An 18,833-nucleotide genomic window follows, 5' to 3' on the forward strand; every position below is an offset into this window, starting at 1 on the left:
CCACTATCATTCCCTGCCTTAATTCAGTGAATTTGGTCGATGGGATCCTTAAAAAAAAAAAAAAAAAAAATTCCTAGAAGTCCAGTTGCATCTCTGTCAATAGGCACTAGATTAAAACTTTGTGCCTGTGAAGATGAACTTGGTAAAGTGGGAGCAGTAGCATGTGGAGAATTGACACAACACTTTTGTAGAAAGAAATGCAAAACGGTCAGGCGTCTACTTTTAGCGAGACAAAGACCTTGTATATAAGCTTTTACGCTCAAAGAATAGCTCAATTGACCGAAAATTACGCTGTTAAATCATCAATTTTTTTTATAACTACGCTATTAATTATTACTTTAACACACGCATGATGAAACTAAAGTTACTACTACAAATCCTCCTCTTTGTTCAGAGCATTAAAAAAAAAAAAAAAACTTTTACCCCAAAACCTCCAGAGTCCAATCCAACAAAAGGATGCCCAAAACCTGGCGAAGTGCACGGGGGTCATGGCTTGTTTTTATGCAACATCTCTACAGCTCTAATCACTCTTTCAAAAACACTCCACATGCCCTCTTGTACCCTCTCCCCTTTGCTTTTTTGTCCTACAGTTTATGTTCTTATTATGTCATGCCAAGCATGATTTGACCTTACTTCCAATAATACAGTGATTCCAAAGCTTAAGAAGCATAACCCATCGCTCAGTTTAGAGTTGTCTATTTCTGACGTGACTCGCAAATTTTACGCGAATTCGACACGAAATTAATAAGTTAGGGTAGAGAAGTTTTACCCGTTTAACTAAATATGTCGGTTAGAGTTGACATATATAGTTTTACATCCATGTTCTCGACATAAATAAAACATAAAATTAGCGAATTAGGATTAATTAAATGGATCTAAACACGAATTTTCTCTTCCAATTCTATTTGAATGAGACTCAAAAAGTCTCCATCATGTAACGCACCCACCCCAAATTCCTAAGTCCAATTTTTATAACAAAAGGGAGGTGGGAAAAGAGCAAATATTTCTTGAACATGTAGTGTATATATATATATATATATATTCACTTTATTGATGTTGAACAATTACTGGTTCTGATGTATTTGTGCCTACCTTATTACAAGTGGCAAAACTAAGGACCAATCTAGTGGACCAGTGGTCACAAGCTTAAGGACCAATCTAGTGGTCACAAGTTTCGAAGCCAAAGAGGGTAAAAAAATTGGTTCATAGTTGATGGGAATTTTCAATCATATCCATGCAATTTCTTGCCCTGTCCGATCCCAGCAAGAGTTGCTGCCAAGTCCCACTGACATGAAACTCAGTGGGCCAAAAATCCTCAACAAGCTTTAAATTTTTTGAAGTATGACAGTGCATTATATATCCATAAATTTTCACTTATTTATTTCATAGTTGTCACTCTTTTTTTTTTTCACCTTTTCTTTAATGAGTGCCGCCCTTTTACTTATTTTACCAATTATAGACTATAATTATGTTAAAAATAATAATCATGACTTACAAATGATCGTTAACCGTTAGTTTTAACTTCTTTGACTGATAAAAAGGGCTTTTTTGTCATAAAATGGTAGTTTGATAGGGTCAAATGTTATAGTTGGTAATTCATAAATGAAAGTGCCAAGATGCTGTAATTCATGGGGCAAAAGGTAATTACCCCAATTTTTTAAGATGATTCGATACCCCAAACAAATAAAATATTTGGAAAAAATATATATACTTTAGTTCCCTTAACTATCACCGCATTTTTATTTACGCATCTAAATTTTAAAAATTGGCATTAGGGTCTCCATACTTGCCAAAAAAAAAAAACCAAAAAAGGGGTGGCCCTTTCATGTTAGCCCCCTTAATTTTTTATTTTTAATAATTTAAAGGGCATTTTAGAGAAAAAAAAAATACAAAAGTGTATGATTTGACACATAACGGTAATATATTAAATGAGAACTTTAATATGATCACTTTTTAAAGTTGAAAGACGTAAATAAAAATGTGGTGATAGTATATTTTTCTCAAGATATATATATATATATAAACGTGACAACCTTTTTTATTAAAAAAAAAAATGCAGTTATAATTAGTATATTATATGACATGCATTAAATGCTTGATCTTATCGAACCCATTCAGTCTTGTATTAAAGTTTTGTTTGGATCGAATAAATCTGAAGGGAACCGCATTATCGTATCGTCAATGATGCAACGAACATGAAGGTCGACCGACGACCATGATTCGGTTATTGTTGTTGTTTCTGCCGATAACAAACTAATGTTAGGGTTTCTACTTTCTGCCCATCACAAAAATAATGCCGCAGAATCGCCGCCTTAGCACCGCCATTTCACATTGCTGACTACGTACACCGCTGTTGCGTGCCATAATAATTGGTTCTTTCGTCTTGAATGATCAGGCCAATGTGGACCATTTGGTACGGTGTTTGAAGACTTTGAATCTTCCTCCAAATAGTAAAAAAAATTTCAGTCCGGATGAAATATTTTTTAATTCATTTAAATTAGTGTCAAATGTACGTCTATAAACATTTAAAAGACACATTAAATTCTTAATTAATGTCATTAATAGCAATTTACTAACTTAGACAAAATATAATGTGTTTTTTAAATGTTTATAAACAGTACTTGACACTATTTTAAATGGGTCGGAGGATATTTTATCTAGATTGGTTTGGAGTAAATTTTTGTCCCTCCTAATAACCGATTAGAAGATGACGCCACAACTAGAGAACCAAGAAACTATCTGAAATGAGTTAAATAAATGATCGGGTCCATCAAGAGAAAAAGAGCGACCATACCTGTTGTTGCTAACAAAGGCAACACAAAAGTCTTGCAAAGAAAACCTTATGGAACTCTTGCAAGGAGAACCATCACATAATTCGCACAGCGTTGGCAATATTTTTTTTTATATATAAAAACAAATCAAGATTTATTCTACAAGATTCAAATCAAAAGGACTGATTCTACAAAGATGCAACACCGATTTTACATTTTTTTTTTTCTTCATATTTTCTGACTCGGCAAAGTGTCCCCCTTTAATTTGTAGACTAAATGAGGCCTGATCCCTTTTATTTAACTAATAATAATAAAATAACTCTTTCAAGTGAAATGGCCATGTTAGTTTTTTTTTTTTTTTTTGACATGTCCGCACAAGAGGGAGAATGGGAATTTGAACTAGAAACTTCCGCTTTATCAGGCGTGGTCTGAGCCGATTGAACTATCTCTTGAAGACAAATGGTCATGTTAGTTAGTCATGCTTTGATTTAAATATTAAATATCATATATGGTCGTTAGGGTTTTCTAGCAGTTATCGGTTCAGAACATGTGCCCCAATAATGGCAACATCTCAACAACCATTTGAAAGGAAAGCTTTCATTTTCGAACCCATTACTATACCTTTCTCATTAATTTTTTAAGCTTTTTAAAGGATATTCTCTTTGGAACCAACTCCTTTTCCATTTTTAAGCCTCATCTCCCATGTGACCTCACCCACCAATTAGTATTAGTTTGTACTAACCATTCTACAAATTAGATATTGATCTTCTAAAACATGGTCGGAGTAGGATCGTTTTCGTTTCAAGTGAAACGGAGAAGATATGTGTTATTATTTATATATATTTTGTTTTGTTGCATTTAATAGTGTATATAATATCATATCTCTGATAATTGTCAAGATTACAAGGTTTTAAAGACTCAAAAAATATTTTATACCTGATTTTGGAAAGGTATAGAGAGTCCTACAAGATATGGACATTGCCCTAATGCATAAGGCTATTACCTTCAAGATGGATATTTGTTTCAAGCCAACAGACTTTGAATCATGTAGAGTGCGTATTTTTTAGAATATAATAAGATTATAAAGAACATTGAGCACCCATTTTAAATGACGTGATAACATATATATTATTAGACTTTAAAATTTAATCTAAATCATAAAATGGATCAAAGTGAAAGACACTATCATGATCCTGATCTCGTTATTAATTTTCTTCATGATTCATTAGAGTATCTTCATTAATTAGTGCTAATTATTATTATAAATGAATGATCATTTAGACAGAGGCTCATGGCAAAGCCACGCTATTGCCAGCGCACTTAGAGCACCATTCTCCACATGATCATTGGAGTATGGGGAATGTCAATTTTTTTTTACTTCTCATCCTGATGACATCACTGAATCTGAGTTATCTTAATTATCTAATGGCTTAAGAGATTTTTAGGATCCCATAAACCGAAACTTTATAATATAATCAACATTATTTTACAGTTTATCATGTGATGTGCCCATATGTAGGCCTTCTGCAACACATGGTGACTGCAGATTAGTGTGCTTACTTAAATCCAAATGGATGTTGCATGCAATTTGATGGGATATCTTTAATTATCGACTATATTAAATTGCTGTAATAATCCTCAACTTGGAGACTTAGAATTTGATTAGTGATGGGATCGATCTCTTCCATATGGGGTGTCTAATGATGTCATGTGGTCTGCATGCATCTCCTAAACTCCAAACCCATCTCAATAAGAAAAGAAAAATATTATATAATACACATGTTAGGTTATGTGGGGCTTGATTAATTTGTATCCGACTTAGTTCGACATCGAAAATTCTACGGTCTTCTAAGGCTTAGTACATTGAGCGAAGGCTTGGGCCGATATTTTCTCTCTCGAAAATAGTGAAACATCGTTGAAACTCTGTGGACGTAATCCTTAACCACGTAAATCTTAGTGTTTTGTGATTGCTTGTTTTTTGCGTCTCATCGATTTTAAGAAATAAGATAGATTTTCTAACAATATAATACGCTCATCTCATTTCTATCATCTTACTGAATTGATGTGGTAGTGCCTATTAATCATTCTACTCTTTGATATTTGTTCTTAAAACATGTAAATATTTTAATAAACTCAATTAGAATAATTTGTTGGTTCAAATTGTTGTGCTGTCAGCTGATAGTCAAAAAGGGGGGTTGAAGGATTTGGTCAGGTTAGCTCATAAATGATTGTTTAAACGTCAGATTAATATAATGATAAACTAATTAATAAAAAAATAAATTAGAGAAACAGACCTTTGAACAATACAACGATTCAGTCAAAAAGAAAAAATTGAATATATAAATTAATGATGATACATGGGGCCTTCATCTCCAAAGGCAGATGCATTTCTCTTGGAAGGGTATTAGAATATTCACAAAGGGAAAATAGCATATCATATATATGCAGACCTTTCATTAATCATTATATATTGTTTTATGTGTGGATGGGTTATCTTGGATGAAGATTGAAGGGTCCCGATTTGGAGAATCACGATGATTTATATTCACAAGTTGGGTCCCCCAGTGAGTCTATAATCTAACTGGCCCCACTGTAGCGCTGCTCTATTATTGATTATCATGCTTCCTAACAGCCTCCAAGGCTGATATGGTGACCCTCCCTTTGAATTTTTGAAGGGTGATAATAATGACATGGGGACTCGCCCATTATGTTATCATGGAAATCGGTCTCCCTTTGAATCATGTTTCTTCTATATATCGTGTAAAATGATATACATGCCATATCAACCGAAGAAGAATAATTAAGTACTACTATTAACCCATTAGTCAATTGGATTTCGACAGGACGTTGTCTACTGTATTGTTAAATTATTACTTATAAAAAATAATTTATTTAATCATTTGATTAATATTTTAATATTTTTTTTCACATGTAAGTTCAAATTTTAATAGTTAATTTAATTACTTTATTAATATTATAATATTATTCCTTACAAGCGGGCTTAAATTTATCCTTAATAAGTGAAGCATAATATGTAGAGTATTTAATTAATTATATATTATTATTTTTTTAACATATCCACATAAGAGAAATGGGATGTGAAATTCGAACTAGTGATCTCTGCTTCATGAAGCGTGGTTCATAATCGATTGAGCTACCCCTTGAGAACGTAAAATATTTAATTAAAATGAGAGGTAAATAACAGAGACGAAGTTTTAATTCATGACTCTTTAATACCATGTAAATCATCACTTATTTCAAAATTTTAAAAATTATTGATTTGATCATAATAAATTTTATAGGTTTTTCTTTGTGTGGGTAGGAATAAATCTTGGTGTTTTGTGTGACTGATTGTTGTTTTACTATTCTGCTATTTTTCTGTTTCATTGGTGATCCTAGAATTATTTTATCTCAACAAAAACAATGTGATATTTCTATCTATAATCAATTCGATCATATAAGTTGGTATAAGTCTTTTTATTTTGTAAATAAAAAATTAATATAATGAAAAAAAAAAAAATCCATAACCGCATTTTTTGAAGTAATTTTTCTTACTTGAATTACAATAAGAAACAAATTAAAAGATATAAGAAGTATTTGTAAAGATTTAACAAAATATTTTCTCATGAATCCAACGTTGAGGTAAGGTTTGGATAGGTTCAAATTTTTTTAATTAAATAATAGAAATGTAACTTCAACTTGTCATGACTTCTTATCAAAACTTTTTCTCTTCTTTTATTTCTCCGCGCGCAGTGAACAAGTTTGACCAAACGGAGAACGAGGTGCCACGTGGAAGTGGGTCCAGGGAGATGATGATGACTTGGGCATCCCACATGGGATGTTAGCGCCACCTAGGCAAACAAAGTGGGGTCCACGCAGAGTATAGAGGATAAACACATTACAACATCAGTTCTTACAACATGCCATACATGCATGCATTAATTAGTTGACCATTACATACGTAAGTACCCGCCATGTAATTCGATGAGATAATTAATTAGCTTTCATTTTCAAATAGAGCCAACACTCACCAATCAAACCAGTAGCAATTTTCTACGTAAATAAGTTTGAACTTAATTTGGATAGACTCAATTTGATTTTTATTCGTTTTATAAATGAATTGATTATGAATTTAAAATTCAACTCAATTATGATTTTAGTTGCAAATAATTTAGAGTCATTATTTTGCTCATAATCAGCAAGGATCTAAGCTAAAGGCATCGGATATGGAAATGGACCTTAAACTAATTCTAATGGGGTAAGTGATAAGTCTAACATTTGTTCTTAATTATGTGAAATTGAAATTTATTAATGATTTTTAAAAGCTCTAGTTGCATTCGGACTAATCATTTTGACATAATATCGTATGTGATCAACGCCTTCTCTAGATTGTTACATTAGCCATACGTCTTGTCATCAAAACGTCTGAATGACTGAAACTAATTTAGAAAGGATAAGAAAAAAAGAAAAAACTTGACTCCATAAGAATTCCCCCCCCCCCCCCCCCCCCTCTTCTTCTTCTTCTTAATAATTAAAAAAAAAAAAAAAAAAAAAAAAAACAATAAACCTACCTTCCTCTTGGTTCTAGCCCATCCTCCAAAGGAGTAAAAAGATAATTAGCTCCCTGTATACGGAAACGATTGTCTAGAAGAAAACGTAATTAGCAAAAAAGAAGCGGCTTTTTAATAATGTGCCTAACTTAAAGAAAAAAGAGATTAATTAAATAATGATTAGGGGGAGATTAATTTGATATTTTATTCCCTGTAGGAGTTGACATTTGAGGGCAGTGGGTGTTAGAATCAGAGACCTACTAGACCTACAGAGGCCTCCCACGTGAGTGTCGGAATTATTGACTGTTGATGACACACTCAACCCTCCTGCCATTCTCTTTTCGGGGAAAGGTACCACTACCACATCCACACCCGTGTGAAAGAAAACCAAACTCCATTGGACTGGTCGCCATGGATGCAAGCTTTGCATCGGTTTCGATGACAATGGACCGCCATTGCTGTCTGTATTTTTACTTAAAAATGGACATATATGTTTTCGATGGTACTAAAAGAAAAATTGGGCACGTTACTCTTTCAATGAGGCAGGTTTTCTAAGGATCATCCGAAATGTTTTGGCTGGGGTGGTAAATTGGTGAGAGAAGGAATTTTGGTTCCAAGACATACCCTGGAGGGACATGACATGGACGTGATATGTGGTCGTACCTAATACAGAGGCTGTGCATGGTGGTCTCCGAACTACTGACACGCCAAGAAAGGACCCGTCAAGTGGGGGTGTCTGAGCCTGAGCCGTCTGATATTCTGGCGTGGTCCACTCCACCTCCTTTAACCTGGACCCTGACACTCCCAAGTTTTTACTCAAAATTGCCACTCTATATACACCGGCCTGCAGTCCTAGGTTCCTACCCTTTTTCACACTATGTAGATAAGATTCCCGTGATCGTACTACGTGATTAGGATGATCATCACCTAATCAACGGCTCATGATGATCATCACAAACGAATCGGATAAATAATAACGGCGCGTGGAGAAAGGATAGTTGAGGGCATCGGTGGCGGTCACCGCTAAAGTAGAGGATGTGTAAAGTTGACTGGTATATGAAAAATTGACTAACACGTGGCGGTTGCGCAGGTAAATTCCTGAATTACCTTTTCCAATGAATATAAATATGGGATGCAAGAAAAGCCTCGCCTGTGTATCTCACACAGAGAGAGAGAGAGAGAGAGAGAGTAGATCTCAAGCCTTTTTGTTGCAGAGATCTTTTTGGGGGTATCAATAGAAAAAAAAAAAAAAAGAAAAAAAAAAGGGTGATGGAATGGAGAGCCAACGAGGGAGAGCTATAGAGAACAGAGAACGGGTCTTTCTCTCTGTGTCTAAATCCCACATGCTTTGCTTCATTTGATCCCATGCTCCTCTCGCTATCTCTGATCCTGCTTTTTTGTCGTCCGTGGAAGCCTCCTCAGATCGATCAAAACAAAATCTCTTTTTTCCCTTTATCTTCTTCTTCTTCTTCGACGTAGTCTCTGTAAAAGATAAACAAAGGTGGAGATATATAATATATAAAAATACAGAAAAAAGAGAGATGGGTACTGGTTGGAGAAGAGCTTTTTGTACTACCATCCCTCGAGACCCAGATTCTTCTTCAGTATCTGAAAAGCAACAGAGAAGCGCTAGCCCTTGTTCCAGCCCCAGCCCAAGAAGCTGCACCAGGCTGGGCTTCTTCTCCGGTGGTAGCAGCAACCCTTCCACGCCTCGCTTGCATTGCCGGACCACATCAGAGACTCCAAAAACCCCCACTCTCAATGAATGCAATACCAATGCAAGCACTACTCCCAAGACCTCCTCCAAGAGCCCAAGAACGCTTCTTGCCTCTAACCAAACATCCCCTCGATCCCCCCTCAAGTTGTCGCTCTTCAAGAACAGCTTCAAATTCAGAGTAAGCACTTTTTAAACGATCACACCAATCGAAAAATCATACAAGTATTTGTTTGACCCTTAATTGGTTTTTTTTTTTCTTCCTTTGTTTCTACAGAGTAGCTGTGGAATCTGTTTGAATAGCGTGAAGACGGGTCAGGGCACCGCCATTTACACAGCGGAGTGCGCTCACGCATTTCACTTCCCGTGCATCGCCGACCACGTGCGCAAGCATGGCAAGCTCGTTTGCCCCGTCTGCAACACCACCTGGAAAGACGTTCCTTTGCTCGCCATCCACAAGACCCTCGGCTCCCAATCCCCTGATCAGAACGACGTCGCCGCCAACAACCAAGACACGAAACCAAAGATCGAAGAGAAAAAGATTATTGACTCTTCTCCCAGAGCCTTACAACCCAAGACTGAAACACAACGGAAACCGTTCTCCGATTCGAGATCCTACGATGACGACGAGCCTCTTCTATCTCCTACCGCCGGGTCTCGGATTACTCCGATTCCCGAAGCGGATGAGAATGCGGAGGCTGACGACGTGGAAGATGAGTTTCAAGGGTTCTTCGTCAATAATCCCAACCCTCCGTCTTCATCGATCAAATACTCCGACCCAGAAGAAGCGCCACCAAGCAGCGGCAGAGATCATTCGAGGAACGTCCGGGTTAGATTATTACCCGAGTCCGCACTAGTATCGGCCGGTAGGTCCCACGAGACCCACGTGGTGGCTTTAAGAGTGAAGGCTCCTCCGGCTCGCAATACGGCAGCGTCTGCTCTTTTGGACCGTGCGCCGATCGATTTGGTGACGGTGCTCGATGTCAGTGGGAGCATGACCGGCGCCAAGTTGCACATGCTGAAGCGCGCCATGCGCTTGGTCATTTCCTCGCTCGGCTCGGCTGATCGGCTCTGTATCGTAGCTTTCTCGGTTACATCTAAGAGACTATTGCCTTTGAGAAGAATGACGGCTCAAGGTCAGCGCGCGGCTCGGCGCATCGTTGACCGGCTCGTCTGCGGCGAAGGGACCAGCGTGGGAGACGCTCTGAGAAAAGCCAGCAAGGTGCTCGAGGATCGGAGGGAGCGAAACCCTGTTGCCAGTATCATGCTGTTATCGGACGGTCAAGATCATGACGGGCGGAGGAGGGTCCACCACTCCAATAACTATCAACGTCAAGCTTCAAGCCACGTGTCTTCCACTCGTTTCGCTCACATTGAGATTCCGGTACATAAGTTTGGGTTCGGTGACAACGAGCACGAACCGGCTGAGGATTCCTTCGCAAAATGCGTCGGCGGCTTGTTGAGCGTGGTGGTCCAGGATCTGAGAATTCAACTTGGATTCCCATCCCCTGCTGAGATCTCAGGCATCTATTCCTGCAACGGACGGCCCACAGTGCTCGGCTCGGGCTCCGTGCGGCTAGGCGACATGTACGCCGAGGAGGAGAGAGAGCTCCTCGTGGAGCTTAGGGTTCCCACGTCCGCTACCGTGGGTACCCACCACGTGATGTCTTTTCGTTGCCTTTACAAGGACCCAGCAACCCAAGAGGTGGTATACGGCAAAGAACAGGCTCTACTAGTGCCGCGTCCCCACGGCGTCCGATCGTCGACCCCCAGGATCGATCGGTTGAGGAATTTGTTCATCACGACCAGGGCCATAGCCGAATCCAGGCGGCTAATCGAACACGAGGAGCTGTCCAGCGCGCACCAGTTGCTAGCGTCGGCTCGCGCCTTGTTGTTGCAGTCGAGCTCTGAGTTGGTTGAGGAGTACGTTCGCAGCTTGGAGGCTGAGCTGGCTGAGTTGCAGTGGAGGAGACAGCAACAACAGCAACAGATGATGACGATGATGTTACAACGGAGAAGAGGACACGAGAGGGACGCGATGGGTGCGAATATGGTGGATGAGAATGGAGAGCCGCTTACGCCGACATCGGCTTGGAGAGCGGCTGAGAAGCTGGCTAAGGTAGCCATCATGAAGAAGTCTTTGAATCGAGTCAGTGACTTACACGGCTTTGAAAATGCCAGATTTTAATAATTTTGGTCCAATAATTTAAAAAAGAAAAAAAGAAAAAGGAATAGAGAGAGATAAATAGGGACAAGCGGTAGGAGACGGCGCGGCGCTTTACGCAGAGCTGGTTGAGATGAGGGGAGGTGATTGGGTGCTTAGAGCTTGTCTTATTTATTCAATTCAAATTCACATCTCGTCTTTTAATAGGACTCCATTTGTACTTTTTAGGGATTTATGATGAACAAACTTCCCATAACATAAAAAAAAAAGAGGTGTAAATTCTAGTGTAATGGAGTTTTTCTGTTTCTTTAATATCTTCTTCTAAGTGTTTGTTCCATTTACCAGTTTTAAAATGCACTGTTTTAAAAAATAGTTGCCAATAGTTACTTATTAAATAAGATGAGCCTGGTGCGAGTAATCTCACATTATTAGTGAGTCCATAAACACACTAATAATGTTGTGTTAAGGCATTAAGTGTGGTCTAGTAAGTGTTAGGAGAGGGGAGAGGCTACACATTGGGAAAAGAGCAAGACACGATGATGGAGTTGGTGGGACTTTGAATGATGAACAAATCATATCCCCTTTTTTTGGTTATTCTAATCTTTTAATACGACGCCTCTTTCGAATTCATAATTATTAAGAAGCTTATACCCAATGCACCCAATGCTAGGGATATGATTGCCATTGGCTCATTTTCTTTTTCTTTTTTATATATTTTTTTTGAATATCTTTACTCTTCCTCCAAATGGATTGTTACTTTCATGGATGAAGCCGACCCCACATGAAATTATTATTTAATCTAGTGATTTTGTCTTTGAAATTGAGTAACGTTAAGTACCATCTTTTTATCCTCCTAAAATCTCTGATTTACTTTTCAAAATACCATTGGATTAAAAAATTCAAGTATGATTCATATAAAATTTAATGGTGATTTTAAAAGCCACATCAGCTTTATGATGATTTTAGGAGGATAAAAAGATGGTATCTAGCATTACGTACTCCTAAGCTAAACAACTTGTCACGCTATAAATAAATTATGCTTTCTCATGATATAAGGTAATGTTTTTTCGTCAACCCATTAATTGTCTAGTCAATATTAGATTGAGATGGGATACCTAATCTTTCCAAAGATTTTTGTTAAATTTACTTTTTCTATCTACATCAACTCTAACTAACTGCAATTTGATGTATTCAAATGTCACATATGTTAATTTGTGTTACTTCTTAAAAAAATGGCTTGTAGTTCATGGGACTTAGTGCATTTACTCCCTATCAACTTTATTTTAAGCTACATCTTTATTATATGCTTGGAAAGTGATAATCCTTACCCAGATCTTCCTATTCATTGAGACCCAATACACAAAATGATGTGCATAAAAAAAGAGTTTAAAATCCTAGGGGATTACATCGAGGCCCAATGAATAGAACAGGGAGTATAAGCAAAGCATGCATGAGAAGAGATGAATATCCGAGCAGGCAGCAGCAGTACTACTCAGTTGTCCAATCTATCACCATCTCTGTCATTGACCCAAACACTATTTTATCTCTTTCTATCTATCTATCTATCTATCTATCTAGTTATGTTTGTAGCATCCAAAGTGGGGAGATCGTCTTGTCCACGTTCCACTGCATGCCCCACAGGCCACACACGTCAATGAAACTTGCGCCGACCAACAGTGGGGACTTCCCAGCCAATGGATCAAACAAAGCAGGTACAAATGTAGATTAAAAAAAAACTGAGTATATATATGGGGACCTTTTTCCCTTCTTCTTAGTACCATGCAAGCTGCCAATTTTCTCCAGATGTGGGGAAGACAAACAGGTCCACGTCAGCATCACTTCAACAACACGTCTGTGGAGTGTGAACAACCTAAGGGCCCGATTCTGTTCACATTGCCAATAATTTAAGGAGTTATTGCGAGAGAATTTATGTATGAGTCATGAATTTGAATTGTCAGTATAAGTGGTCGAGTAACTCAAAATTTGTTCGAGTAACTTTGGGTTTTACATGCGATAGAGAGCTTGTCGGGCAACTCAAAATTTACTTGGAACAACAATTGAATCTGTCCAAATTATTTGCAATTTAGGCGGTTAATTGTTGTGGAGCCAAGCCATGTGAAAGAGGTGGCGCCATGCTCGATCCATATGTGTGTTTGAATGGAATAATATGCTTCCTGCCATACAAGAAAGCCCTTATAACTAGTCTCTTATCAAGCACGAGGGCAAGAATGGTAGAGTGGCCCCAACACCCTCCAAGTGTTGAATTATTTGTCCATGTCGAGGCACGCGGATGGTGCCAAGAAAAAGTGAAAAGGAAATTAACATGCACTAGTGAAAAAAGAAGAAAAACAAATGAATGGCCGATATTTATTATCATATCATCTCCGAATTACTCTTCAAATAATACTAGAGACAATTGAATTACTCCTCAATCTTACAATCTTTACCCCCTATTTTTTTCTTTTTTTTTTAGCGGAGGCAAACCGAAAGGGACTTCTCACATTCAACTTTCTTTGGTAATTGGTATGGCACCTAACCTATTTCTCAGTGGGTGCCATCACTGCCAACTTAGCAAGGGAAGAGTGCATGAGTCTCTATCGATGTAGAAGAGAGAGGTTATTATGGGGGCCCGACAGCATCAGAGTACGTAATTGGAATTGTCATGATCGTCCTCTCCCAATTAACTTACTATCAATGATTGTTAGCCTTACAGAGAGTCTTGAATCTTGATCCCTTGAGAAGATGTTTTGCCTGCCTTCAATATGTGACCATTTGAGGGAGACTCAGGTGCTTCTGATCATGCCGAAGATGGACCCTCAATGGTAGGGCTTTGTCCGAACCACTGGCTTCTTGGGCTACAAGGAAAACCTCTGGTTTATTTATATTGAGACCGAAGGGTCCTTAAAGGACCATATGTTGAGAGAATACCCACTAGCTATTACTTTTAAGGACCGATCTGTAATCAAGTTGGCCAAAGAAGTTGGGGACTACTAGTTTATCCGGTCCCACTAGGCCTAGGAGTCCCGTCGACCAAAAGGCCCCTTAGGCCCAAAGCACAGCCGAAGTCTTTCGTTACTAAAGAGCCCACAGGCCCGTCTGCCAAAGAGTCCAACGGTTTGTCAGAATGAATAAGGGTCAGATGAATAGAAAAAGGCATGTCGGTCAAGCCTAAGATCATTCTTAGCCTAGACTAGGACGCACTTATATCAAATGAGACCCACCGGAGACAATTTCTCTCTCTCTCACCTTGTCAAATAACAGCCTTCCTCGATATTCATGAAAGAAAATATTCACACCCACGACTACATAGCCTTAAAAACATTTGATTTCCTTAATTGAATTCGAGAGGGAAGCCCCAAGATCCTAGCAAGGAAAGGTGGAAAAAAAACCCTCCATTAGGTACACAATCATTTTTACACTCCCACTCTGTCAATTTGTTTTTCTTCCTACCCATTCTAACTTAATCATCATAGATGGTTCTATCGGACCTCTCTCACTGTTTGTTCTCTCTGCAGCCTTCTTCTAGTGCCTAGCGTGCCGTCATTGTATTAAAGCTACTTATCATATTTATCACCATTTTATTACCTCATTATTTATATTTACCATAGGATGCGATAAATATGATCAATAATTATATATTAATATGACAATTTCTATCATTTAATTTGAAAACATGGTTGAGATTTAAAGAAATCTATCAAGTAGAATACGCTAGAAATTGTAAAATATCATATCCTGATCCATGTAATATCGATAGAAAAGTAATAGAAAGATGCCAACTTATTGTATAGAATCGGAGATCCTGTAGTCAAATTCACCAGAGAAATCCAAGGACGATACTAGTTACAAGCTCATCTCCATATTGAAATAATCAGGTACATTAATTACAAGGATTAACTGTATTCAAGATACAGACCATAGACTCTATGGAGAAAACAATCATTACATGGATTAAGCTCACCTTATAATTTGCTCAACTAGTATCCTACAGAGCCGAATGGCCGCTAGAAACAGGGCACAGACGCAAGAAGGAACCTCAAATAACAGTTAGGCCCAAGTGTCTTACACCAATGAAAAAATTGATAGACCATTTATCTATCCAATTGAAGATTACAAGTTTACAACAACAGTGCCAACACTCTAATGACAAGGGGAGGAAAATTTCCTCTTATTCAATTTTGAGGAAGTAAAGAAAGAAGTGTGTCGTTAATGAAATTTGACGAGGGAGCTTACTTCTGGTTTTCAACCTTGGCTCGAAGCTTCTGTTCTAACACAGATATCTCTGTGTCGAGGCTGAACATTCTATTAAGAGCATGCATATTCTCAAGGGTCTCACTCAGGGTCCGGCTGTCACTCCCATCACATCTCAGATGCTGCATTGGCCCATGAAGGAGCTTGTTCACGATACCTCGGCTAAGATCCTCCACAGCTTTCCTTGTTTTCTTTGGAATATCATCACCCATCTTTGACAAGCATTTTTCTAGCTCTGCCATTCTGATTCTTTCGGCATAAGCCCTCAATTTCTTAATGGTAGGAACGGTCTCCAATGAATCCCTCCATGCTGCAAATTGTTTTGATTCCTCAGCTATAATAGCTTGTGCTTCCATTGCTTTCCGAAGGCGATCCTCTTTATTAGCAGCCACTACCTCCTTAAGGTCATCAACATTGTAAACTCGCACATTTTCAAGATCTGTGATGCATGAGCCGACGTTACGAGGAACAGATATATCAATGAAAAGCCTCAAACCCCCAACTTCAGGACCAACAGAGGGAAGGTCCTTAACATGCTCTTTTAAAAACAGTGGGGTTTCTGATGCTGTGCTAGTGAACACAACATCTGCTTCGGCAGCGCAAGTCAGCATTTCTGTGAGGGGTTTGTATATTATCTCGACACCCTTCAACTCTTCACGGATGGCTGCAACTCTCTCCTCAGTTCTATTTACAACCACCATCTGTGTGCAACCTTTTGCTGCCAAGTGCTTGATCACAAGCTTCCCCATCTTACCTGCTCCAACTACCAACATTTTAGCAGTAGCATTCGAGGAGTCAGGGAGCTTCATTAAGGCCAGTTCGACAGCAGCAGAGCTAACAGAAACTGCCCCAGCCGCAATGTTAGTCTCAGTCCTAACACGCTTTCCGACTGTTATAGCATGCTTGAACAACCCACTAATGTTCCTACCAAAGCCCATGACTCCTTGCCCAACTTTGACAACTTGTTTAACCTGAGCAAGAATCTGACCTTCTCCAAGGACAAGAGAATCGAGACCTGCTGATACTTCAAAAATATGCTGCGTAGCATCTTTGTTATAAAGCAAAAACCGATGTTGGCAAAGTTCAGAAACAGGGATCCCACTTGTCTGCCAAGAACAAGCAAAAAAGTTTTACCAATACAATCACATTCATGAAATTGTGATAGGAACATGTTACTGCTAAACAGTGTCAACAAACTCTTGGTGAATGAAAAGACCACAAACTACATGGCTGAACAGTAGATCACCAATGGAAAGAGTAAGAAAAATATAAAAGTAAATGACAATAAGAAGTAAAATCATTGGACAACAAAAACCACTGGGACAAGTTGGATTAGATATAAATTGTTTGAAAGGTCACACGCATGGCAGATCTTGATCAGAAAGCCATCTGCAGCGCACTTTACTTAGCAACATTCTTAACATGACCAATCCATTATGTGTTTGTCATTATCACACAAGGCAATTCTATTTTCTTGGACAAGTTAAAGAAATTCTAAGATGCAACAATTTGAATGGCATCTAAACCAATCCAAGTATTGATAAAGAGAAGGAGAGCACCTTTGACATCCATTCAGTCACTTCTTTGACACCACGATGCTGAGAAAGAGCTACAAGATATATCTCCATTCTATTGCAGGTGCTAAGAACAGCAGCTTCTTCTATATGATTTAAACTACACAGCTCCCCAATGGCTCGAGGCCATTCTGCTTCTGGAATGGCAAGTTTTTCACGCATTTCAACAGGAGTAGTGTGAACACTAAGCCCAATTACCACAATGCTACTCCTTTCTTTTGTATATCCTGAAAAAAAAACAAAAAAAACAAGTCTGAACAGTTCAGCGTCATGGTAATAATGTTTTATCTTCTAGACTAAGAACAAAGAGGATAGAGTAAAGAATTAAGTCAAAGCATAATCATACTAAACTGCAGGCAGAATAAATTTTTTTATAATTGACTTCAAAAATATCCTAATAACCATATATACGAATGAAGGTGCTTTGGAGCTAGTGAGTCACAGAGCTGCAGCCATTAAGATTCGAACGTTTGTTAGAAACCACAAAATCTCTCAGGAAATGATTTCTGGCATGTCATAGCAATCGTATCATCAATATTCTTATGATTTCTTGAGATGCAAGAGAATAATCAATTTCCATACTTCTCATCTATAATAGTACCCCTACATAATTTAAGGCAAAGATAGATGGTTATGTCAGAATAATCCAAAGCACACAATCTTAGAGGAACATTCAACTTCAACATACAAAAACAAATATCATCAAAACCATTATAGATTCCACAACAATTTTAATATCTAAAAATGCAATTCACCAAAGCAACATAAAATGAAAAAAAAAAAAAAGAGAGAGAGAGAGAGAGAGAGAGAGAGAAATGCAGGCTATTACGGTCAGCAGCGGAGGTCTTGAGCTGCTCGAGAGCGGAGAGCTTATCGGTCTGAACCAGAGCATCGGAGGCAGCGACCTCGCACCTCACTCCTCTCTGAATTAGCGGTTTTTTTCCCCGAATGAGCTTCCGGAGAATCGGAAGCTGAGATGAAGGCGAGGCCCACGACGACGCCGGCGAAGATTTCAGGAACGTAGCCTCCAATTTGACACCGGAGAAGCTCGTCGTCGAGACCGCCATCGCTTCAGCCACCGACACCGCTAGTCCAAACCCTAACCCTAGACTTCACACACAGATACAGACACAGAGAGAGAGAGAGAGAGAGAAGCACAAAAATTGCGCCTTTGTGGAGCTGTTCAACGAATACTATATGTGTTCGTTGTGTTTGATTAGCCAGCCAAAAGGGAAAGGGAGGGTTTGGTTTGGTTTGGTTTGGTTTTGGTGGGTAGAATGTTGTACAAAAGTAAAATTAGACCTTTTGTCCTAAAATCTAAATGCCTAATTGGCCTATAACCTAAATGGGAAACGGAGAAAATTTGGGAAATTATTGGGATTTGGAGGGGCTGAGGATGGGTGAGGGATTGTGATTTCTTTGAGTTCTGATTGGCGGGTGCAAGTGCACGTTTTATCCACACTCTTTCCCATCCACTATCTCTTCCTCTCCATCTCTCAATGTCAGCCTGTCATTTATCTTACTTGGATCCCACTTTATTGAATTAAGGATTTGGTTTTCTAGTTTTTTTTTTTTAATGTCCCCACAAACAAAAATAATAATAAAAAATAAAAAAAATAGATTTGCTTTAGTGTAATCCCTAACTGATTGAGTTATCTCGTGAGAAATAATTTTATCTTTGTTGTAAGAATGGGAAGGGAAATAACTCACCCAATTGCATACTAAAATAATTGAGTAGGAAATTTTTTTATTTTTTTATTTTGGCTATCTGTGTGCATATTTAATTTATGTAATGGGTGACTATCTCTT

The 18,833-nt window shown here is 38.4% G+C and overlaps 2 protein-coding genes across 2 annotated transcripts; one reads left to right on the plus strand and one right to left on the minus strand.

Moving 5' to 3' along the window:
* The first annotated feature begins 8,498 nt into the window (after positions 1–8,498).
* On the plus strand, positions 8,499–11,511 carry LOC132190471 (Zinc finger (C3HC4-type RING finger) family protein). The gene is made up of 2 exons (XM_059605471.2): positions 8,499–9,216; positions 9,313–11,511. The coding sequence occupies exons 1-2, from the start codon at positions 8,863–8,865 to the stop codon at positions 11,221–11,223; spliced, it is 2,265 nt and encodes a 754-aa protein (XP_059461454.1). The 5' UTR covers positions 8,499–8,862; the 3' UTR covers positions 11,224–11,511.
* Positions 11,512–15,039: 3,528 nt separating this feature from the next.
* Positions 15,040–18,433, minus strand: LOC132189674 (glutamyl-tRNA reductase 1, chloroplastic). Its single transcript, XM_059604437.2, has 3 exons — positions 17,854–18,433; positions 17,010–17,251; positions 15,040–16,556 (listed from the first exon to the last, which is right to left on the minus strand). Exons 1-3 carry the CDS (start codon positions 18,089–18,091, stop codon positions 15,429–15,431), a joined length of 1,608 nt encoding a protein of 535 aa, XP_059460420.2. The 5' UTR covers positions 18,092–18,433; the 3' UTR covers positions 15,040–15,428.
* Positions 18,434–18,833: the final 400 nt, after the last annotated feature.

The sequence above is a fragment of the Corylus avellana genome, chromosome 9 (assembly GCF_965113065.1).
Source record: "Corylus avellana chromosome 9, dhCorAvel1.hap1.2, whole genome shotgun sequence".
Lineage (NCBI taxonomy): Eukaryota > Viridiplantae > Streptophyta > Magnoliopsida > Fagales > Betulaceae > Corylus > Corylus avellana.

Excerpts from the sequence above, each read along its gene's own strand:
- LOC132190471 (XM_059605471.2), top strand. The coding sequence starts at position 8,863 with ATGGGTACTGGTTGGAGAAGAGCTTTTTGTACTACCATCCCTCGAGAC. Across the intron at positions 9,217-9,312 it reads AGAACAGCTTCAAATTCAGA|AGTAGCTGTGGAATCTGTTT; the intron begins GTAAGCACTTTT and ends TTGTTTCTACAG.
- LOC132189674 (XM_059604437.2), bottom strand. The coding sequence starts at position 18,091 with ATGGCGGTCTCGACGACGAGCTTCTCCGGTGTCAAATTGGAGGCTACG. Across the intron at positions 17,252-17,853 it reads CAAGACCTCCGCTGCTGACC|GATATACAAAAGAAAGGAGT; the intron begins GTAATAGCCTGC and ends TTTTTTTTTCAG. Across the intron at positions 16,557-17,009 it reads TGACTGAATGGATGTCAAAG|ACAAGTGGGATCCCTGTTTC; the intron begins GTGCTCTCCTTC and ends TGTTCTTGGCAG.